The sequence below is a fragment of the Carcharodon carcharias genome, chromosome 7 (genome assembly GCF_017639515.1).
Source record: "Carcharodon carcharias isolate sCarCar2 chromosome 7, sCarCar2.pri, whole genome shotgun sequence".
Lineage (NCBI taxonomy): Eukaryota > Metazoa > Chordata > Chondrichthyes > Lamniformes > Lamnidae > Carcharodon > Carcharodon carcharias.
This window is the reverse complement of record NC_054473.1, coordinates 73,346,843-73,371,172: the sequence shown is the minus strand read 5'-3', so window position 1 is coordinate 73,371,172 and position 24,330 is coordinate 73,346,843. Positions and strand designations below refer to the sequence as shown.

General features: G+C 40.9%; 1 protein-coding gene across 2 annotated transcripts in view; it reads right to left on the bottom strand.

Moving 5' to 3' along the window:
• The window catches only part of rad18 (RAD18 E3 ubiquitin protein ligase), a 277,150-nt gene that overhangs the window by 202,671 nt on the left and 50,149 nt on the right, over window positions 1-24,330 (bottom strand). For both annotated transcript variants that reach the window (XM_041192132.1, XM_041192133.1), the window contains exons 5-6: window positions 4,033-4,370; window positions 186-285 (exon numbers count right to left, since the gene is read on the bottom strand). In XM_041192132.1, the coding sequence (XP_041048066.1) occupies window positions 186-285; window positions 4,033-4,370 (438 nt within the window). The remainder of the gene's footprint in view (window positions 1-185; window positions 286-4,032; window positions 4,371-24,330) is intronic.

The window sequence follows — 24,330 nt, the reverse complement described above, 5'->3', positions numbered from 1 at the left end:
GCACCAGTCTGTTATACCTCAGCCCTTCATCCTCCAAGACCATATTATCCATTAGCCATTGACCTAAAAGGAAGACTTTCTCTTTTGGTAAGGATAAAGGTTGGGTCATCAGATCGAAGCCTGCAATGTGGCACAAGGTGATCTGTCTCACAACAGTAATTCATGGGGTGGTCATTGTACTGTACCTTCGGAGACTTTCTTTCTTATCTTCCTGTATCAAGCAGCTGTCGAGATGCCTGTTAATGTTATTTTCAGGAATAGCAACCGCACAGACTGGACAATTCACTGACAAAAGAAAGAAAAAAGATTATACAGTACAGGGAAGTAGGTTCTTCCATTCTCATAAAGCAACAGTGGTTTTTATCTAGTATGGTTATGGTACATTTTGATCGCATTGTAATGTTGCCATGCACAACAGATAGGAAGAGTGATTACAGGTGTTCAGGATAGCAGGGGTGGTAACCCTTCTTGCTTGGAGTGGAGTTAGGTTGGGTTGCGATCTTTCCAGTAGATACAGGGGGGCTCCCACCTCTCCTTTTGTGTTAGCTTGCCCCTGCCCAGGTGTGCGCTGCGGTCCTCATGGGACAATGATCTCATCATACAACTATCCAAGAAATAGTCCCAAGCTGTTTTGGTGCCTCTTCATATGTAGACAGCTGTTCAACATCAATCATTTCCAGTAGTATACATCCTCTAGGTCATGACTAATTGTGTACAAGGGGTAGGGGAAATTTCTGCATACCAAGAGTATTCATCTTTCCACACTACAGCAAAAACTGCTGGAATGTATATTGTGGGGACCAGATAAGGGTCCATGACAATTTGAATTACACTGTTACAACCTCAAGGATGCTACGCAAAATCATTTCTGATCTGCATACCATGCTCACCTGTCAGCCTTGGCTCAGTTGTAGAATTCTTGCCTTTGAGTCAGAAGATTGTGGGTTGAAGTCCCACTCTAGAAGCTTAAATATAAACTCTACGTTGATATTTCAGAACAATACTGAGAGAGTGCTACACTGTTGGGAGGTGCCATTTGCTCTGTTCAGGTGGACATAAAAGGTGCTAAGGCACTACGAAAAGAACAGCAAGAGAGCTCTCCCAAGATCATGGACAATTCTTATCCGTCAACCAACACTGCTAAAAGAAAAGTTACATGACTATATATTTCATTGCTCTTTGCAGGAGCTTCCTGTGCCCAAACTGGCTTGCCGCATTTTCTACACTACAACAGCGTCTACACTTCATAAGTAATTCCTTCCTCATTCGTCCTTCGAGGCAAAGCTGATCATGTTCATCATCTGGGGTCTTTGGTAGGGTTCCATTATGACTGCTAAGGCTGATCTACACCCAGAAAGTTCCACTGCAAATGGACAGGATACCACAGGTGACTGAAATTTGGATAAGTTGCTGGCTCGGGATTTCCTCTCCTTGCATTTTCTCTGTGCCTCTGATATGCACTTGCTTTCAAAGCAGACCACACCATTTTTTACTTGGTTGCATCAGGCGCAGTAATCCTGGCGAACTTCTCCCAGGGCTCGAAGTCAATATCAAAACTCATAAGAGAAGCCTTCAAAGTATGGTTGTAGCACTTCCTTCAGCCACCAAAAGAGCACACCCCAGAATCAAGCTCTCCTTAGAAGATTTGCTATGGTGAGCAGGTGTCAGGCATTCTGGCTACATGACTATCTCAATATGGTGTGGATGCTTGACATGCCAGCTCAAGTGAACACCTCAGCGTTGTTTTGATGTCCTGCCATCTGATTTTCAGAAGTTAACGAACGCAATTCAAGTGAAAGTGGTTGAGCTTTTTGGCATGACGCTGGTACATAGTCCAAGAATCACGTGTAAAGCATAATGGACAGGACTATTGTTCTATAGACTTTCAGTTTGGTAGGCAGACTTGCTCCTCTTCATTCCCAACTGATAATTGAAGTCTGCCAAAGGCTGAGCTTGCTTTGGCAATTCTTGTGTGCGCCTCGTCGTCAATACAAACAGCCTGAGAGAAGTGTGCTGCCGAGATAAGTGAACTCATCCACTGCTGACAGGTTCTGGTCCTTGGGCTCAAGATAGGGTTTCCCTAGAGCAGGCTGATATTTCGGTTTTCTTCATGCTGATCACAAGGCCAAAGCTGTTGTTTGCATTGGAGAACAAGCCCATGCTACATTGCAAAAGTAACTAATTGCTTGTAAAGCGCTTTGCACATTTTAGGATTGTTAAAGTTGCTATATAAATGTAGATCCTTTCCTTCTTTCACCAAGATGTCTGCCATCTCCCCAAAGTTTGAGGAGAGCCGGGGAAATGCACCTTGGTTGCCAGATATACAGAAGGAACAAAATGAAGTTTGGAGACAAGCCTTCACAACCACATGTCTAAAATACAAAATGAGTAACTCAAAATTTCAAACCACCATTCCAACCTTCCTTAATGGACAAATGTTAGAGAGATTTCAATCAATCAACTCATATACAACTTTCTGGCCCTTCCCCTCAATGAAACTATTTTGAACAATACACCACTTAATTTTTTTTTAATTTATTTATAGGATGTGGGCATTGCTGGCTAGGCCAGCATTTATTGTCCATCCCTAACTGCCCTCAAGAAGGTGGTGGCAAGCTGCCTTCTTGAACCAGTACAGTCCATGCTTTAATTTCCTCCATGATTATCATTTACCTTTCCTTTCCTGAGGATGATAACTCATACTTCAAAGGGTGCTGGCATTCAGTGGTACCAAGGGCCTCACATAATGCAGTGCCAACACACCTTCCTAAAATGAGCCTGGACGCTGAGTGCTATTAGGTTATTCCACCATTATTGAGCTAAACTTTAACTAATATCTCCCCATCTACACACCTACACTTTCCAGCCGCTGTCAACAGACAGTAAACTGGAGCAGAAGCCCTAGGAAATATTCCCTTCCCTGAGAATACTGAGGTTAGTTTCAGTGTCCCCATTGCCCAGCTGAGAGCGGTTCAATGCAGGCTGTGAATTGCACTTTGGACTTTCCTTGTTTGTATGGCTCAATTCCAGACTATGTGGTTAATTTACCCACTAAGCCACCAAGGAAACTAATTTACAACTCAACAGTGACTTGTGAATCACACAGCCTATCGTGCCTGTGCCAGCTCATGGATGAGCTATCCAATTAGTCCCACTCCTCTACCCGTTACACATAGCCATGCAATTATTTTCCTTTACCAGTATATAGCCAATTCCCTTTTAAAAGTTACTACTAAATCTACTTCCACCACCCTTTCAGGCAGTGCATTCTAGATCATAATAATTAGCTATGTAAGTGCATTCTCATTTCTTCCCTAGTTTTTTGCCAATTATCTTGAATCTGTGCCCTCTGGTTACTGATCCTACTGCCAATGGAAATAGCTTTTCTTTATTTATTTTTTTTTATTCTTTCATGGAATGTTGGCATTGCTGTTCAGGCCAGCATTTGTTGCCCTAATTGCCCTTGAACTGAGTGGCTTGCTGGGCCATGTTAGAGGGCAGTTAAGAGTCAACCATATTGCTGTGGGTCTGGAATCACATGTAGACCAAGCCAGGTAAGGTCGACAGATTTCCTTCCCTAAAGGGCATCAGTGACCCCGAAGGGTTTTTATAACAATCAATGATAGTTGGCATGGTCACCATTACTGAAACCAGCTCCATAATTGCGGATTTATTAATTGAAATTAAATTCCACCAGCTGCTGTGGTGGGATTTGAACCTATGTCCCCAGAGAATTAGTTTGGGGCTTTGGATTACTAGTCCAGTGACATTACCGTTACACTACCACCAAAAGAAACTCCATTAAAACCTTCAAAATTTTGAAAACCTCCCCCAACGTTCACTGCTCTAAGGAATACTATCTTCTTTAATCTTTCCACAAAACTGAAACACCTAATCCACTACTTGAAGTAGTTGTAGAAATATGATAATGAATTGTATTAATTAGCAATTGGGTGATGCTAACTGCAGACTTACACCATTTTAAATAGCTACAATCTATATCAAAGATTTTTAAAAAAACGAACATTCAACCTTTCACTATTTCCTTTAATCCAGAAGTTGAAGGCTGTTCTGTAACATCAGTGCCCCCCTGCACTCGGTGTGCCAAGCAATTAGGTGCAGCAGTAATCAATTTTGAGCAAGTGCCTTTCTGTTCCTCATGGCATTGTTTCTCTATTGACCTTCCCACTGATGGTCTCATGGGTGTGGAGGAAGGACTCCGAGATAGGAAGCTGTCCATAAATGTCATCTCCTGCTTCATCTTAGCACGAGCTTTGGAACCATGCAAACGTTTCTTGTCAGATACATCTGTTGGTGTTGCCTGAGGTGAGATTGGAGGAGGCTGCAAATCGCACTTCACCAGCTGATCTCTGTAGAAGTCAAAATAAGAAGATGATTAATGTGACTAGGAAGCTGACTAGTGCAATAAGGAAAAAGATGCTGGAAAAATTCAGAAGGTCTGACAGCATCTGTAGAGAGAGAGAACCGGAGTTAACTTTTTGAGTCCGTATGACTCTTCTTCAGAGCAAAAACAGAATTACCTGGAAAAACTCAGCAGGTCTGGCAGCATCGGCGGAGAAGAAAAGAGTTGACGTTTCGAGTCCTCATGACCCTTCGACAGAACTACAGTTCTGTCGAAGGGTCATGAGGACTCGAAACGTCAACTCTTTTCTTCTCCGCCGATGCTGCCAGACCTGCTGAGTTTTTCCAGGTAATTCTGTTTTTGTTTTGGATTTCCAGCATCCGCAGTTTTTTTGTTTTTATCTTCTTCAGAGCTTGGTTTCTCTCTCCACAGATGCTGTCAGACCTGAGCTTCTCCAGAATTTTTCAGTTTTTATTTCAGATTTCCGGCATCCGCAGTATTATGCTTTTAGCTGAGTAGTGCAGTTGGCCACCGGTCTTCCTCATCTCAGACCTTGGGTCTAATGCAGCCCAACTGAGCAAGATTAGTACCACCAAAAGAAAAGTAAGGAATAAAAAAAATACTATTTTGCTTCTTCATCACTCATCTCTCTAGCATATTACCTCTCTCATCATAACATCTAATTGTATGAGTAATCACAATATCTAGTTACTCTGCAGGGTAGATTATTCCAAGCATTTATCATGCTGAACAATTATATCTGCTGTAAATTTACCTTTCATTAGTTTCTATTGGCCTTGCTGAAACAGGAATCATTTTAGGCCTGTAGGATTTTGTATCACACCTTGTGGTTCATTAACTCTCAAAAACAGTGTCAACTGTATGTTTAAACTTATTAGGAAGCTCCAGGAGTGCCTCTGCAATAAACCTCATCCCTGGCTAATATTTTGAAAATCAATTCTCAGGAGAATAGCTTTGAATGAAACTTTTAAACCCATGTATTAGAATAGATTCAGCAAGAACAAATAAGGTTCAAATATGAAAAATGTGCATTTTTAAAAGCTTACATGTTTAACATCTGTTCAAAATTCCTAAATAGGGAATGGTGCCCAAATTTGCACATGATATTAGAATAAAAGGACCCAGTAAATACTTCTGAGGATCAAGAGAGTCCACAATAGAAAGGGCAACATCAGGAGCAAATGGGATTCAATTTCTGTAAATGTGAGGTGATATATTTCATTGAGAAAAGATGAAAGAGGAAAAGTTGGGTAACATGGAACAGCAGAAGGAATTTGTGGTTCAGGATCACAAGACATTGAAAGCACATTGCATAAAACAAAAATGGAATACCAGGTTTTATGGCAAGAATATAAATATAGAATATAAAGTCTGAATGCAATGGTGAATTTATTTAAAACCTTAGTTAGCCCACAGTTTGAACAGTGTGTGTAGTTTTGGACTCCTACAGGAAGGATGTTGAGGCAATAGAGAGGTTATATTATAGATTCAATAGGATGCTCCTGATAAGAGGAAATACAATTACAAAGAAAAACTCGAAAAACTGGAACTCATTTCATTATAACAAAAGAGATTTAATGGCAAGTTGTTTATAATTATGCAGGAATGGGGCAGGGTAGATAGATTCTAATGATTGAGAGGTGTAGAACAAGGGGACATTTATGCATGACTAAGTGTAAGAGATTTGTGAGGCTTCACCATCTAACCTCACAAGAGGAAGCTTAACCTGGATGCGTCTGAAACAAATGCCAGAATTGAGGATTTCCAACAATTGACCTCTTCAACATAGCTCGAGAAAACAACCAGCTTCTCAAATTCTGTCCCAAAATAAAATCAATATCAACTTAAATGATCAACATTCTCCATTTCCATCTCCCTCATGAACACAGGAGTTTCTTTGCATTTTTCCATCGCATTCTTAAATTTCACACTTAATTCAGAAAGCTCAAATGTGGCAATCCTGATTCTATTAACCTGATTCTATTTTTTGATTAAAACAAGGCTTTCACCATTTTTCCCTCACACACAATTTCTTCCCAAAGAGAGAGATCTCATCACAATTGTTGAATTCTCCATCCCAATCCAGCCATGCCCCATTTGATAACTTGGCATCGAAAGGCAACACTTGATCTAGCAAGATTTTTCACCTCACACTGTGGGTAGCTAACTCAGTTTCGCCCAGATACAAATACAACGGTATGCTTTTGCTATGTTAATCCATTCAATCAAATGATCTAAATCCAAACAACAGTTTTCTTTTAAATGCTATTTTGAAATTTTATTTGAACTTAGATTGGCACCATTCTCTATCAGGTCCATGCTGCCAACATTTCAGAGAACAGTCACTTACATCCAATAAGCAGACTAATGACAACTGTCCTCTACAGTGTCGAACATGTGGTCCTGGGAGTTGGCAAATCTTGCAGTTTGTGAATTCCCTTGAAAGTAAACACAAAGGTTGGACTTAAAAGATTATTGTCAGATCCTGTGGATCCTCATCACCAGTTTGTTATCAGAGGTGGCTGAGATGATACTATTGATAGAGTTGATCAGCAGACACTTCTTGGGTGGAAACTTCTTGTTTATTTACAAAGGTACACAAGCAGCAACTACACGTGTGCTTTCACTTCAAACTCTATCTCTACACTCTAACTACCACGAGGTAACCCGTGCTACACTTGGGTACTAAAGATGTGATCTTCCATAAACATTCTTCTTAAAAGGTATGTTACACATTAAATAACACCATAATTACCACATCTCTCCCCCTTTACTCGGATATACATTTTATATTTACAAGTACGATTTTCTCAAGACAGCAAAATATTTACACTGTTAAGTAATTTACACATTGAGCCTTTCTGGGAGTTTCCTTAGGCATGTCGAGCATCTCAACTCTATAACTTCAGATACTTTGTCAGGAACGTCCTTTTCTGGAGTTGTTTGAACATCAAGTACTTTGGCGGGCATCTGCAGTTGTATCCTCAACTCTTAAAGGAACATCAGACATGTCTGTACTGGGTTGAGTACTCTCAACAGGAAACGCTGAACCGGTAGTGAAAACTGGATCCGGTAGTGAAAACTGGTGGAATCAATTCTTGGTGATTTATTTCTCTCTTCCTTAGATGATCCACATGTCTCCATAAGAATCGGCCTTCCACCTCCATGTGGTAAGAAAGAGATCCAGTCATTGCACTTATTTCACCCGGAAGCCGCTTTGTTCCTTCTCCAAAGTTATTCATGTATACCATCTCTCCCCCTGTAAATTTCGTCTGTCACCTATGCCAGTCGTGTCTAGTTTTCTGGCTTCCCTGACTCCTTTCCACCTTCCCCTTTAAATTGGGCGTTATTAAGCTCAATCTCGTCCTGAGACTGCGTTTCATCCATAACTCCACAGGTGTGACACCTCTTATTGTGTGAGGGTGGGTCCTATAATGGAAAAGAAAGCATGCTAGCTTGATTGCTAAGGAATCTCCAGTTAGTTTCTTCATGCCTACTTTGAATGTTTGAACCGCCCTTTCAGTATCTAATGAATTTGAGGAAGGGTGGCACGGTGAAGTTTTTATATGAGTGATACCATTGAGGCTGATAAACCACTGAAACTCAGCACTCGTAAATGCCGTGCCATTATGAGAATTGGCTATTTCTGGTGGTCCATTAATGGCAAAACTTTGAAGTAGCTTTTCAATTGTAGCAGAAGATGTTGGTGACTTCATCTCATAAGTCCATCCATTTTGAGTGGGCATCGACAATGAGCAGGAACATTGACTATGTGGGACCTTTCATGGGAACAATGTGTAACCGCACCCATGGTCTTCCTGGCCACTACCAAGGGTGTAATGGAACTCTTGAAGGCAACTTTTGCAGTTGCTGTCATTGTACACAATTCTTCACTAAACTCTTTATTTCACCATCCAACCCTGCCACCATTGGTAGGTCTTCATTCGGGATATTCCCGGATGTGCTTTGTGTCAATTAGAAGTGACACCCTTCTCTTTGGAGGTACTATCATTTGTGCTCCCCACAATAAGATGCCACCCCTGGCTGGTTATTTCATGTCTTCTGCTAAAGTACGGTTTCATTTCATTAGATACAGGCTCTTGTGACCAACCATGAAGTATTTGTTCTCGTACTTGAGTTAAGACTGAGTCCCAACTTGTCCAGTCTCTGATCTGCCATGCACATGCTGGGGAGGAATCTAATAAATTTAATAAAACAAGTTCCTGTGGAACTGGGACGTCATCATTTTCTTGTAAAGGCAAACAACTAAGTGCATCGTGTTTGCAATTTGACTTCCAGGTCTAGGTACAAAAGTGTACTCATATGCTGCCAGGATTATAGCCCATCATTGTATTCTTCCTGAGGCTATGGGTAGTACGGCCTTGTCCTCACTGAACAATCCTAGCAATGGCTTATGGTCTGAAACGATTGTAAAATGGCGGCTGTGTACATGAAATATCTTGACACCAAAGGTGATTGACGGGCCTTCTTTTTCTATCTGCGAGTATCCCTTTTCCACTGTGGTGAGCATTCTTGATACGTAACCTATAGGCCTTTCCGTGCCATCATCCATCCGATGGGAAAGCACTGCTCCCACTCGATACGGAGATGTGTCACACGTCAACACCAATTCTTTCTTCTGGTCATCATGTACTAATAGGTTGGACGAGTGCAACTATTGATTCACCACTATGAAAGCTTCTTTTTAGGGCACCTTCCAAAACCAACGTTGGTTCTTTTTTGAGTAGGACGGCCAGTTCTGTAGACAAATTGGGTAAGAACCATCCATAATAATTGATCATTCCTAGGAATGATTTGAGCTCTGAGGTGATCTTTGGCACAGGTGCCTCTCTTATAGCTCTCACTTTCTACTGAACTGGGTGGAGGTCCTGTGAATCTATCCAATGACCCAAATGGATTACCACCCTTGCTTGGAATGTGCACTTTACTTTTTTTAAACGTACTCCAGATTTCAAAAAACGTTTTAAGGCCTCTTCTAAGTCTGCCAAATGCTCCTGTTTAGTGAATCCTGTCACCAAAACATTGTCCAAATAGACTACAACCTGGAACAGTCCCTGCAAACTTTCAATTGTTCTCTGGAAGGTGGTACAAGCTGAGGAGATGCTGAAAGGCAAACAAGTATATTGGTACAACCCTTTGTGGGTGTTAACTTTGACAAATTCCTGGGAGGAATTATCTAACTCTAGTTTGTTGATATGCATGACTCATATCAAGCTTCGTGCAGGCAGTTCCACCTGCCAGCTTGGCATACAAATCTTCAATTTTTGTATGGGGTGTCTGTCTAGCTTAGCTACTTCATAAACCGTCAATTTGTAGTCACCACAAATTTGGAAGCTTTGGTTGGGTTTAAGGATGGGGTCTATGGGCGCTGCCCATTCTGAGAACTGCACAGGTTATATAACGCTCAGTTTTTCTGGTCTGTTCAGTTTGGCGTCGACTTTTTCTCGCAGTACATAAGGTACTGGTCTTGCCTTCATGAATTGGGGGGTTGCCTCTGGGTCCACATGAATTTTTGCCTGCAGCCCCTGGATCTTCCCAAGTTCATCTTTGAAGACTGTGGAGTACTTTCGAAGTAGCTCTGGTAACCCACTTGCTCTCAACTGGAAAATTTCAGCCCATTCTAACTTAATCTCCTTTAGCCAGTTTCACCCCTGGAGGTTTGGCCCTTCACCTGCTACCACCGTCAAGGGTAGCTTTGCTAAATGGCTTCCATAATGGACAGTTATTCTTTTATGCCTCTGATTTGAATGTCTTCACCCGCGTATGTTTTTAATTAGGCAGTTGTTTCTTCTAAATTTAACTGATGTTCCCCATTGTTCAATTATCTGAAGAGAGGGAGAGGCAGTGGCATAATGGTAATGTCACTGGACTGGTAATCCAGAGACCTAAGTTAATGCTCTGGGGCCAGGCTTCGAACCCCAGCACAGCCAGTTTGAATTTGGGAATTTGAATTCAACAAATATCTGGAATTGTAAAAACCAATCTGGTTCACTAATATCCTTTAGGGAAGGAAATTTGCCATCCTTATCTCGTCTGGCCTACCTGTGACTCCAGACCCACAGTAATGTGGTTGACTCTTAAAAATACCCTCTGACAAGGGCAATTAAGGATGCTCACATCTCACGAACAAATAAATAAAAAGGTATGGTCCACAATTACTGTAGTGGAAGCTCCTGTGTCCACTTCCATTCTAATAGGTCTACCCTTCACTTTCACTGTTACAAATAGTGGTTCTGTCTTTCCAACATTCAAATTAAACAACACATAAATATATGAATTTATCATATTAGGCTCTATGTTGTAGATCTCACTGGGTTTTTTCTTTTGTTTAAAAGCTTGCTTGACTCTTTCCTTGCACTGTCACATTATATGTCCTTTCTGTGACAATAACAACTTTTTTTTTTAAAAACTACCAATTGTTAAAAGACTGCTTGTTTCTGCTTCTATTGAAACTATTCCTTGTTTTCACTGCTACGTCATTTTTTTTCTCATTTCCCAGCTGTTTCCCACTTCTCGGCAGAGTCTCGCATTTTCGCGCCCTATTTGGCTGGGGTTTCCCACCCGATGTGGAGGACGGCGTCATTTTGCACGCCCTGTATGGCTTTTGAATCTCTTTCTGCGCATTCCATGGGCCAGTGTTATCTCTAGAGCCTTCTTAAAATCCAAATTCGCTTCGGATAACAACCTCATCTAAATCGTGCCCTCATTCACATCGAACATTAAACAATCTCTGAGCAGGTCATTTAGTGATGTACCAAACTCACAATGTTCCATTAACTGCTTCAAACTTGCCACATAACACGCAACTGTCTACCCCGGGGCTCTATTGCTTGAGTTAAACCTGAACCATTGCATTGTTACTGAAGGCTTTGATTGAAAATGACCCTTCACGAGGTCCACCAATTCATCAAAATCTTTCGAATCTGGCATTGGGTGCCGTCAAACTTTGAATCAAGCCATAGAATTTATTCCCACATGTACTTAAGAGGAACGTTTACCTCTCCTCCTCCCCCATAATCTCATTCACTTGGAAAAAAAATGTGAGCCATTCAATATAATGAGTCCAATCATCTGGGCTGGATAGAAAGGATCAATTCTTCCAAATTACAGCATTCTGGGAGGAAATTACTTCTTCGATTTTAACGGAACATCCACTTACAATTATCGTGTGAGGTACAGTGCCGATTTCGTTTCACTTGATTTCTTCTGTTAAACACGTTTCACCCTTTATCCAGTTTGTTGGATCCTACGGATCCTCGTCGCCAGTTTGTTATGAAAGGTGGCCGAGTTGGTACTATTGATAGAGTTGATCACCAGACATTTCTTGGGTGGAAACTTGTTTATTTACAAAGGTACTACAACCACACGTGCTTTCACTTCTAACTGTATCGCTACACTATTAATTGCTGAGGTAGCCCGCGCTACACTCCTTTTGGGTACTGAAGGTCATGTGATCTTCCTTAACAAATATTCTTCTTAAAGGTATATTACACATTAAATAAAACCATAATTACCACAGTTATGTTTTAAAATGTCTCTAACTTAAGTTGAAACAAAATGTTCTGGATAGGAGGATAGAGGTCATATTAAACCTTTGCATATGTGATCCGGTTGACATGATGACCCAAACCAAAACCAATTGAAAATCAAGTGAAAGTTTTCAGACCTTGACATCAAAAAGGGGGCAGCTGCTTTTTGGAAATGGACATAGAGACACAGGAGAGAGGCAGCAACTGCTGTGGAGAGCATGGTGAATTGTTTTTGTGTTAACAAAAAAGCAGAATGCTTGTAAAAGTTGCTTTTCAATTCAAAAGGAAGGGGACACAACTAACTGGACTTCTGGAGATTTAAGGAACACGGAGTCACCAAGTTGGGCCTTGTTGGTAAAAGTCAGTTCTGGAATACTCAGGCTGAGTGAAATGATTTTCAAAGGACGCTGAAAGATTCGACCTGGCAAGGCAGGGAGAACTGAGCTTCCTAGAAAGCTGTGGGTAACTTGGAACTTAATCTTGTATTGCTACACCTCTGTCAGAAGTGCAGTGCACAGAAAAATGAGTTGCAAGATGTATCTAGATTGTGTTAATTAGTTAGTTTTCTTTGGTTTGGTGTATTGGTTGCTTTTTAAGTAACGTTTGATTTATGTTGCGTTTATGTTATGAAATTTTGTCCTTTAGTTATTTCCTTCGGCCGCCAGGAAATATGTCTTTTTTTTAAAAAGTTATCTGTCTTTATGGGGGTCATAACATATTTTGACAAGAAACCAACCCCCATGGGGTTCTCAGCCAGAAGCTGGTGACTGAAAAAGGTTTAAATATCCCTTTGAAGCAACACTCAAACAAGCTCCATGCCCTGCTGTTCCAAATATATATGATCTGTCTACATTTGGTTTATTGGGAGCCAATCTAGGGGCCAGAAATCTGACAACCTGGTGCGTGAAAGCTAGCAAGCTTTAAACTGATGTATGGAGTAGCATCCCATGTTAGAATAGGATGAGGCAGGTAAATTCAATCGTTACTTTCAAAAGAGAATTGGTAAAAAGTTTGCAGAGCGATGGGGAAAGGGTGGGCGGTGGGGCTAGTTGGGTAATTCTATCAAAGAGGCACGATGAGTCGAATAGGCTCCTTCATCCAGTATCATTCTATGATCCTATCCAAGATTGGATGTCAGGCAAACTGCCTTATGGACAAACCTAACTGGAAACTTGAATGTTCATGCACTTCAGCTTATTTTTAGCCCCTTACCAATGTGTTTGGATTTCATAACAAACACAGTGGGGGCTTGGAGTGTACCCTGTATTTATTAATCCAACTCGCAACTGGACAAGTGCAGAGTTATGAATTTAGCTGAGGGAAAATCGTACATATTTATCAGTCCCATATGTCACACTATTAGGCAAGGAACTCAACAGTTTGCTCAGTTTTACAGTTTTTTGTTTTCCTTTTTTTATAAAAGGCCAAGAAGTATGGCAAAACCTTTCATTTATGGAGCAAGAGGAACCACAAAAACACGTCAACATCTGTCTTAACGATGTTACAGAATGGAGGCCCAATTATTTATTTCAATGTGATCTTCATTGCCTTAAAGTATTTGTGAACGAACAAAGGTTTGCCAGGTGCAGTGTCCATCTAATACAGCCATCTGCACAGAGGTAGGAAATAGTGCCATCCTCATATCTGCTCATTCTTTCCGGTTAAAACGACAAAATAAATCAAAGTAGTGATTCTTTCGAAATCCAGAAAGCTCATTTCACTGCAATAGATTTTTATCATAACAGCTTACAATTTCCCATAAAATAGTGGGTACTACAACAACAATTTGCATTTATATAGCACTCTTCATGTAGTAAAATGTTCCAAGGTGCTTCACAGGAGAGTTATCAGATAAAATTTGACACAAGTGACAGAGATATTAAGTCAGGTGATCACAAGCTTGATCAAAGAGATAGATTTTAAGCAATAACAAAGGTGGAGAGAGAGCCGGTGAGGCTTAGGGAGGGAATTCCAGAGACTAAGCACCTGAAAGCACAGCCACCAATGGTATGAAGGAAATAGTGGATGTGCAAGAAAGTATTTGGCATTCATTCTGAAAAGGGAGGAGCAATTACGAGGCAAAAACTTTTAAAGAGATGTGTTTTTCTCCTCTCCTGAAGCCTGAGACTTTGAGGTGTGGCACCTACCATCCCATGTTCTTGGGAACTACAACATAACCGGAGGTGGAAATCTGTTGTTTCCTGTCTGAGATTAAGTACAGTAAGTCCTCATTTTAAATTGTGGTTGTGTTCCTGGAAATCATGATTTTAAGTGAAACAGCTTTAAGTAAATCATAGGTTCCCATAGGAATCAACGGAGCTGGAGACAGGTTCCATCAGACACCCCTCATCAGGGAAAAAACAATGTACAAATTGAAATACTGTACCATACATGTGCAACACTGCGCATTCCAGCTGGAAAAGACTTGCAAAATGAGATAAATCACTAAATACAAAAGAAATCCTGTATAAATCCAAATTAAATAACATTCACCAGACTCTCGCTTTCTAGGCAGTCCGTCGAGCTCGGAATGACTTGGTTCCAGTCCAGCTCGATGGATTGGAGCGATATTTGACCTCTTCAGGGATGCTTTGAGGACATCCCTAAAGTGTTTCAATGGAGGTGATTTTGAGTGATTTAGAGCCTCGATGTTGGGTGTGATGGCTTTGGGGAAGAGCTGGCTGTTGCACTGCCTTTCTTTCCACTGAAATTGGAGGATCCTTTGAAAACACTGCTAGTGGTGTTTGAACTGCTTGCATGGTGCCATGACCTTAGGCTTTGAGACCCTGGTCCTCTACTGAGAAGCTCAATGACTGAAGCTGGAGTGGTTTTGGTTTCGAATTGAAGGTGGTATGCAACAGCCAGGTCTTGGTGGAGTTAATGGGATAATGGACCAGGATCGTCAACAACCTTAAAAAATGTATCCATGGACTGTAGGACGGTTTACTTTTGTTTCTCCTGGTAGATCTCTCTGTGTCAGTTAATTAAACCATTGATTCCCTTGTTCACTTTGGCACTGCTCTGTTCGGGTCATCCTCCATGATGATTTCCATTGCCTCTTCAATGAGCTGGAAAGCTCTTGACAGTTGTTTGTTTAGAAAACGAGGAGATAGTATTTCAGCACGGTCTTCCTCTTCAGCTCATTGACTCTCTAGCTGCATTAAGCCTTCATTGGACAATTCCTCTCCGTGGGATGCAAGCAATTCCAGCATGTCAGCCTGATCCACTTCATCAAAGCCAAAGTGATGATTTCATGCTGACCCTCAGGGATAGTGTTGCGAGATCCTCCATGGCCCTGACACACTCGGGTCACAATTTCTGCCACACGCCATTCAGACACAACAACATGACTTCATCCCATGAATCTGCGATACAGTCAATGCCCTTGAGGATGTTGCGGCCAAATCAAAATTCCCTGGCCGATGGCACATTCTCACCATATGCTGTCTTAATGAGCTGGAAAAAGGTACGGCACAGGCAGTAAACATTGAATGCTGCAATTGCACCCTAATCCATGATCTGTAGCAGTGAAGCTACGTTGGGTGAAAGGAAAATCGCCTTCACATTTTCAGACAATGACAGGATGACCTGGGCAATTATCCAAGAGGAATTATCTTGAAGGCAAGATTTTCTCTGGTGCAATATTCCCTTCAAGAAGGGATGGCAAACAGAGAGAACCATTATTGAAAAGGTGCCCCTATCATCCAGGCTTTCTTATTTGATCGCCAAATGACGTGCAGGTGTTCCTTGGAATAACCCCTCAATGCATGTGGTGTCTCAGACTGATACACCACTAAGGGCTTAAATTTAAAATCTCCTGCAACATTTCCACCAAGCAGAACAATCGGGCAATATTTGGCAGCTTTAAATCCTGACATTGTCTTCTCCACTTTTGAAATGTATGTTCACTTTGCATCTATTTCCAAAAAAGCCCTGTCTCATCAACACTAAAGACTTGTTTTGGTGAGTAGCCATCTTCTTCAATGACTGTCTCCAAATGGGCAGGATATTCATTAGCCATTTCTGTATCAGCAAGAGCTGCTTCATCAGACATTTTAATGTTGTGCAGACAGTGAGGCCTCTTAAAACTCTTGAACCATCCATGACTAGCGTTGAAACTTTCCAACTGAAAACACTCAACCTGCTCATTCTCTCAGTTTTCATACAGGCTTTTGGCTTTTTCTTGGATGACCATCAAACTAAAAGGCACCTGATGCTGGTTTCGGTCTTTGATCCAGACTGCCAAGAGTCTTTCCACATTCTCCATTATGCTGCTTCTAGTCCAGCTTACCCTGCTAGCACTTAAAGGTGTGAGACTTTGTGCACTTTGTTTGATTTTGTCAGCGTTACTACGGATTGTTCTCAGACGTAGTGGTCGTCCAAGCACTCTAGCAATATTGACTGCTCATGCTCCAGCCTCAGGACGTTTTAAAACATTGAATTTCACTGCTAGGCTGATGGCTTTTCTTGCTTTCTTTTCAGCAGCAGGCACACTACCAGCATTTACTGAGCACTTCTGGCTCATACTTAATACTCACAGCAGGCACGCCTGAAATTCCAAAATTTAGATCAAATTTAAATCTTAACTTTTTACTTGAAAAGAACTCTGGCTTTAGCTGCCTCTGGGTTTTTTTTTAAATCGTGTTGCCTTGAATACTACAGCACAAACAGCCTCCTTAACAATGGCTCTGATTGGATCAGACAATCCGATGTTGCATGGAGGAAGCTGACACACGATAACATGCACTGCGCGGTGACACGCGAAACACAATGATGGCTGGCAACCCAATATGACAACTAGCGGCGAGGAGGCACACACAATGAAAACGGAAAGCAATGACGTGCAACACGATGACACAAAACGACGCTAAAGCGGAAATCGCAACTTCTATCGGGGGAAACTGACCTAAAACAAAAACAACAATACAATGAAACAACTTAAAATGGGGTGACTTAAAATGAGGATTTGCTGTATCCCTATTGCTTCTGATCCAGGCAAATAATTCTGCAACCTCAGTGGCATTTAACTTGAACAAATCATCCCTGGGAATGTCAACTTACCCCTCTAATCACAAGAGGAATACCAAATTAGGGGTAATTGAAAATTAAGGACAAATGCAAGAGATCACAAGGGGATACAGGCATGCTACCTGAGTGAGTAAACAGGCAGCAGATGCTACTGGTACAAAGGAAAATGAAGTGATATATTTTCGGAAAAGAAACAGTAAAAGTAAGAATACTCTAAATCGTAAGAATTTTAGAGAAGTCCAGGTAAAAAAGACGCACAGGTCTTTTAAGAGTGGCAGCAGAACAGGAAAAGTTGCTAAAAATGGGATCTTTGGTTTTATGCAGGGTGGCACTAAATTTAAAAGGAAGTAACCTTGAAATTTAGAAGTAAAAACAGAAAATGCTAGAAAAGCTCAGGTCTGGCAGTATCTGTGGAGGAGAGAGAAGCAGAGTTAACGTTTCAAGAACGTTGAAGGAGAGTCATACAGAGTCGAAATGTTAACTCTTGTTTCTCTCTCCAGAGATGCTGCCAGACCTGCTGAGTTTTTCCAGCATTTTCTGCTTTTATTCTGGATTTCCAACATCTGCAGTAGCTTGTTTTTATTGAAATTTAGAAGACATTGGTTAAGCCACAGCTGGAACGCTGTGCACAATTAAACACACCTTGTTACTAGAAGGGTATTATATCAATAAAAAGGGCACAGTGAAGATTCAATTGAATATCATGAATGAGAAGTTACAATAATGAGGATAGCAAAAAATACTGGTTGCATAGGAGCAATGCTAACATAGCCTTTACCATCATGCAATGCGCCAAAAGCCATGGATTTCACTGAATACAGGGTATGGACTACTGCTTCCTGGTGACACCACAGTATACATTTGGTCCTTCATAAAAGCTAGTTAGTAACTACAGCAAATTCCCCATTCTACTTTGCTGATTACCAGGAATTGTGCAAACATTTTGTAAACAAAACCACCCAAAGAGTGTGATGGCATGCAATTCACACTTGATTAAAATCTGATAAATTCATTGGCCAAGCGCATACCTTCACTTGGACTCACAAATCAGGAGGGTACACATCCTATGAATGAATTTCTTGTACAGGGAAGGAACTTGGGGTATGCCTGTAATTAAGTCTGCCAAGCTACAGACAGTCTTAGGGAGTTGGGACAGGCTTGTTGTATGTCCAGCGATTCCCAGGCATCATGTTTGGGGAAGGTTGCCAGATTCACATTTTGTTCCTTAAATATCTTTCCCAAGAGGGTCCATGAAGGTTTAGAGGAGGGACTCCAATGAAAATGTGTGGACAAGATGGTTTAGCCATCTCACTGTGGGGGCAAGGGAATGGAAGTATAATTTCAAACTTGTTCAGTTTTTTTTTATTAAATCAGATATATCCGTCCATAACCACCCATCGTGCTCACTGCAATTCTGCGCACCACTATCATTTCTCCCTCCACCCAGTGTCTCATTTTGTCTGTTTATCCAGTCCTTCTCCAACCTGGCCTGTTCGTTTCTGTTTCACCTTCTATTGTCACTAACATCAGACTGTCACCCTGCCTTTTCCAGCACTTTCTCAATTTCCACTTCTTCACCAGCTAAAAGCCCATCCTCCTCCTTTCACAGCAGGGAGTATTCTACTGAAGAGTCCATGTCTGAGAGGAGATTATGCCAATATGCCAGTAATTATCTCTGAAGTAAAAAGTTATAATTTGCCCTGGCCTATAGGGGAATGCTGGAAATGCTGGTAGGTGTTGGCAATATTTTGTCAGTATGCAGTATACAGAATGCTAACAGTTCTGGTGCTCTTGGGTTTAGTCATTACTTCAAAATTTGTGCAATTTACCCAAAATATATAAATGGCCATTCACATCCTCCATTTTGGTATGGTCTGATGCCACTGACAGCTGTTGTTAAATCCTTGAAAACATGCTGTGCTGGAGCTTCCTTCATAGCAATCTGTAGCCGTATACACTCAGAAATGACTGACCGGGCATGGCTGGATTTCTCAGACTTGCCATAGTTATATTTATTACAGGAAGTACTGTGCATTGATTCTTTAAAGGTGCAATTCTTGAGTTTGTGGTTACATGTTTTAGAACAGGCACTTAACGTAAACATCATTAAGCATCAGTAATCACGAATAGCATATTAAAAAATTTGCAATGTTTAACGTCTCTGGGAGATGTTGATGCACACATGGTGATTGAAGCATGGAGGCAATGTATCAGTTAGCTGCAGCTCAGTTGATAACACTCTCCCCTCCGAGTAAGAGGACTGTGGATTCAAGTCCCACTCCAGAGATTTGAACATAAAAGTCCAGGGTAATACTTAAGTGCAGTACTTACTCCTGCATTGGCAGAAGCACAGTGTTTCAGATTAGACATTAAACCCTCAATTTTCCTTGAGATGGATGTAAAAGAACCCGTGGTACTACTTCAAAGAGCAGGGGAGTTCACTTCAGGGTACAATTCAATATTTACCCCCATCAAACATCGCTAAACCAAATTATCTGGTCATTATCACACTTCTATTTATAGGACCTTGCTGTATGCCAATTAGTTGCTGTCTTTACATTGCAAGAGTGGATACACTTCAAAAGTACTTCATTTGCTGCAAGGTACTTTAAGATGTTCTAAGATCATGAAGCAGCTATATAAATGCAAACTTCCTTTCATAGGTCATTGTCACGTCTTTTGTGCACCGAGCTTCATTCTTTAGTGAAATCATCTACTTCTGGGCTCCACCTATACCAACTGTATGTGTGAAAGAGTGAGATGCTTTGACTTGTTCTCAGACATTATTTTTCTTTCTTTAGTGAGCTAGTCTTTGGTTCATAGAGCACCCCCCTCTCTCCTCCAAAAGCCTTAAATTGTAAGTTCACTATTGTAAATGTCTGCCAAAAGCTCAATAACTGTCATACAATGGAATAGAGGTATCTGTCTATCAGACTATCATTTTCTGTCTATTAGAGTATCACTTCACTACCACAACTCTGCAGTTGCTAGTTAAATGTAAATAGCTTTGAAAAGTAGTAAATGTCAATGATTGTATTTACTTTGACAGTTCCTGTTCTTTAGTTTAAAAGCTCTTTTAATAGCCCTTAAAGAAATATAAACTTAATTATAAAGAAAGTCAATATCTACTTCCAGCTCCAATTATGCAGTTTTATGTAATTAATTTCTGCTGTGCACAGGGACTACGATCTGTAGAAACACCATTCAAATAGTCACAAAAACATTTGTTCTGTGTGTGCCCTGGCTGAAGCAGTAGTAATTACATAAGTGGTCCCACACACAGGAGCAGCACCAATTAGATACTAGTACAAGGCTCCCACAAACAGATCCACTTCATTAAGTTCCACTTGTCGAAACTGGTGGTGGTTTACAACATTTGGGATCAGAGAGACTAATGATGCAAAACTCCTTGTTGGATCTCTATCCAACTTCATTAGAGTTGTCTTCATTAGCAACCCTGAGAAATAACCTCACACTCAAATATCCCAACCCTCTCAATGGGAAGGTATACCTGTGCTAATGCAGCCTAAACAACGATCCTTAAAGAGACTGCTCAAGGCCACTGGAGAAACAGTGGTGAAAAAGCACCATTCCAGGCTCCACAGCCCTACTCGTGGGCCTGCTGTCAGTCTGCACAAGGCCCTCCTGCACTTTCTGCCACCACTTACCAGGACCTGGTGGTAAAGCAGCAGGTCCAAATTTTATTCCCAATGTTGGGCAGGCTGCCTCTGGAGCCAAGCAGCTCTCCACTGTTATTAAACTGAGGCCTGAGATCCAATCTCAGACAGCCTTCAGCTCCAGTTTCTGTTGCATACTTGAATTTCTACCCCACTATTTCTGCAGGCTTTAACATTCAGTTCTCCAAAGACTCGCCCTGAGAAAATGGCACAGCTATTTCACAGAAGATCACAATGCATCCCTTAACAGCAAGATCACTGATGCGGGAAGCATTAGCTAACATTGATTTCTGCTTTTTAAACAAAGGTGCTATCTCAGAAAATTTATCGACATACAAGTTTCTTGTGCACTTCTTTTTCTCACCACAGCGCGCTTCATGGTGCCCTTGAATGTTGTGTTCTTTCACCATAGATACCCTTTGTTTCAAAGGCATGGATTTTCCATTCACAGTCACAAAGAAATACAAAATTTATTTCATTATTCAAGTGACTGTTGTGGCAATTTAGCTAACTGGTGCCAAATATAATCTGGGATATAAACTGCTAAGAGGGAGAGTAGAGAAGCTGCAGTGAAGGCTACTGCCAAGCTTAAAGAAGTTGTTTTTGCTGTCAGAAAAATCTAGGTTTTCTTTTGTATCAAAGGCACACACGCTGGGAATAACTTAAACAAAAACAGAATTACCTGGAAAAACTCAGCAGGTCTGGCAGCATCGGCGGAGAAGAAAAGAGTTGACGTTTCGAGTCCTCATGACCCTTCGACAGAACTTGAGTTCGAGTCCAAGAAAGAGTTGAAATATAAAACCAGCTTATATTTCAACTCTTTCTTGGACTCGAACTCAAGTTCTGTCGAAGGGTCATGAGGACTCGAAACGTCAACTCTTTTCTTCTCCGCCGATGCTGCCAGACCTGCTGAGTTTTTCCAGGTAATTCTGTTTTTGTTTTGGATTTCCAGCATCCGCAGTTTTTTTGTTTTTATCTCTGGGAATAACTTGTTTTTTCCTAAAGTGAATCAGCTGCGTGGGTTTGGCTGAGGCAAGATAACTTTTTAAAAAACAATCACCAAATTGTCAGCTTTATCATTACATCAGTAAAGTAAATTGTGGAAATAAAAGCAAGTTAATGGATTTAAGCACAAACACATCTGTCTTCTCTATGTTTATGGATTTGCAACATGAAATCCTGGCAACAAGGACAACTTCATCTTTCATCGCTTTCCCTTTTCAGCCTACACCACCGTCACAAAGTCATCATAGCTGTTATTGTAATAAAATCACCAATAAGTGAGAATTTTTCTTCAAACTACATACTGCAACTCCAGCATCATACATATTAAATAATTGTTGAGGTTTCCGCTTCCATCCTGCTCTCTCTTACCCCACCACCCCATCTAGATTTTGTTTCCAAAAATGGAGGCTTATTGGGCTACTAAACCCAAGATATTTTCTGCTCCTAAATAAAAACAGAAAATGTGAAAATACTCAACAGGTCTGGCAGCATCTGTGGAGAGAGAAACAGAGTTAACGTTTCAGATCTGGAACGTTTCTTCAGTTCTGAAGTTCCAAGCTGCAAACTTTGCAAAATACTGAGTGAGGAGCTGACAGATCAGACCAGGAGTTATGGTCAGAATCATACGTAGGGTTTCCTGCCCTGAGAGAGGAGCCAAAGAAATGGAGTTTCATCATGAAAAACCGTGGTTGGAGCTTCTGAAGACACATAATTCCTTGAACACAGTGAGAATTCTCTGTCATCATCACCTTGTTCCCCATTCACCCACAAGTGACCCACAGTAGAGTGCCCAGGTTTCACTCACTTCTTTACTGATTGTTCCTCTCTCAGTCCCAGGAGTCAGACATAATGAAAGTTTTTATTATCAGTGTTTGAAAGTAAATTTCAAGTCAGCTGCATTCCCTAGTGTATTTTAAAATCATCAGCATTATATGGATTTCATTCCTAGTTTTCTTTGCATTTATATTTATCTTACTTGGTTTTGTCCTTGATATTCTTCGTAATTTTTTTTGCAGAATCCTGGATGGATCTGTCTTTGAGCAGTACCCCACCTCTTTAATAATACATTACCAACCTCAGTCCTCATGACCCTGGTTTGCCTGTCTAAAATTCTATACTGTGGCCTGGTTATGTGACCGCACTGTTTCCCTGAGTCAAGTTGAACATTATAATGCTATCTTCAATATTACCTGGCGGTCCAATTATTTTCAATCTCTGAAAGATCTCGAACACTCACAAGACAAAGGCAACTTCCCCTCATGGGGTCCCTGATACGTCAGGCAGCTTTTCAGTATTACACTGACGAACTCAGAGCACCTCCCATTTGGGTATTCTCAACTTATGTGCCGATTAAAGTCCCCATCAAGAATGCCTCATTTTTCTCACTCACATCTCATCGTAAAGTGAAGCCATTTTACTTATGAAGCAAATCCCAAAGGCTGTCCTGGTCTTTTTCCTGTTGTATAGATTTAGCCAGAGTCAATTACAAAGATAAAGAAAACCTTCACAGCCTCCCTGTGACCTAACATCTTCTAAATTTCTGGGCTTGCCTTAACTTGTGCAATTTCTACAATATCATAATTACTGGTCACCATGAATGTCTCCAGGTCAACATTTTCTTTTCTTATGCTTAAATCCAATTTTAGTCTTTGTTTCATTAATCTCAATACCTGATTGTCTAGTCTTCGTATTTAGGCAACCTGATGCTTCCGGTTTCTTGCTTCCTTTGCCTCTGACCTGATCATTTCCATCAGTCCACTGTCATTCATGGACAGTCCTCAGCCAACCCTGTCTCCACCTAGTTAGAAAGGTGGCCAATAGCTTTTTCTATATTCTTTGCAAGTCTCTGCAAGGCCTGATGTGGGGCCTACCTTTGGAAGCCACTTTTTATTGTTTGAGTGCCACCAGCTCCAACATGCAGACTTTGGGCAGCTGATGATAACAACAAAGATAAATTTTCCAGATTCACGAGGACCAGCAGCTAGGAAGACTTGTGGTTTGTTGGGTCTCCTGGCTGCCAATGTTATGGTTTTTGGCAAGTTTATCACTAGGTTTTTCTGTTACCTGTGCAAGACTCAGACATTAGTAGCCAGCACCACCTGCCAAATGTTAAAATGGCTTTAGGCGCTTTCCTACAACAGTACATTATCCCCAAAACATTCCAAATTATTGCCAAACTCTGCTTTGCTTTTCTTGCACCATTAGTTGACCAAGTTAGTGAAGTTGGTTTATTATAGCCAGGCACAACACAAAATTAGGTCTTTGTATTTGTTCACTGTCTTTAGGCAGACCAAAGACCATTTGAAACAAACGTTTCCTGATTGTCCTCTCAACCAAGTTTGCACAGTAGGGAACAAATCTTCAAAGTAACACATAAAAGTCACAAATTAAAAGATGATCTAATACAAGAGCCAAGCGTCAAGGATTACAAAAGTAATCTTTGTAGATCAAACTTCAGCAAACTAAACCACAAATATACACAGGATCTGATGCAATCTTTCTTGTACAAGAATTAAACAGTTTTTACCAAAGTAATACAGCACCAGAATATGCATCATGAATACCATCTTCACGATGTTATGCATTAATTGCCTGTGATATTTAAAATAGTTTAAAATTAAAGTTCCTTGGCCATGGTAGTTAAATCTGCAAAAAATATATCAGCCAATAAATCTTCTCTGCACAC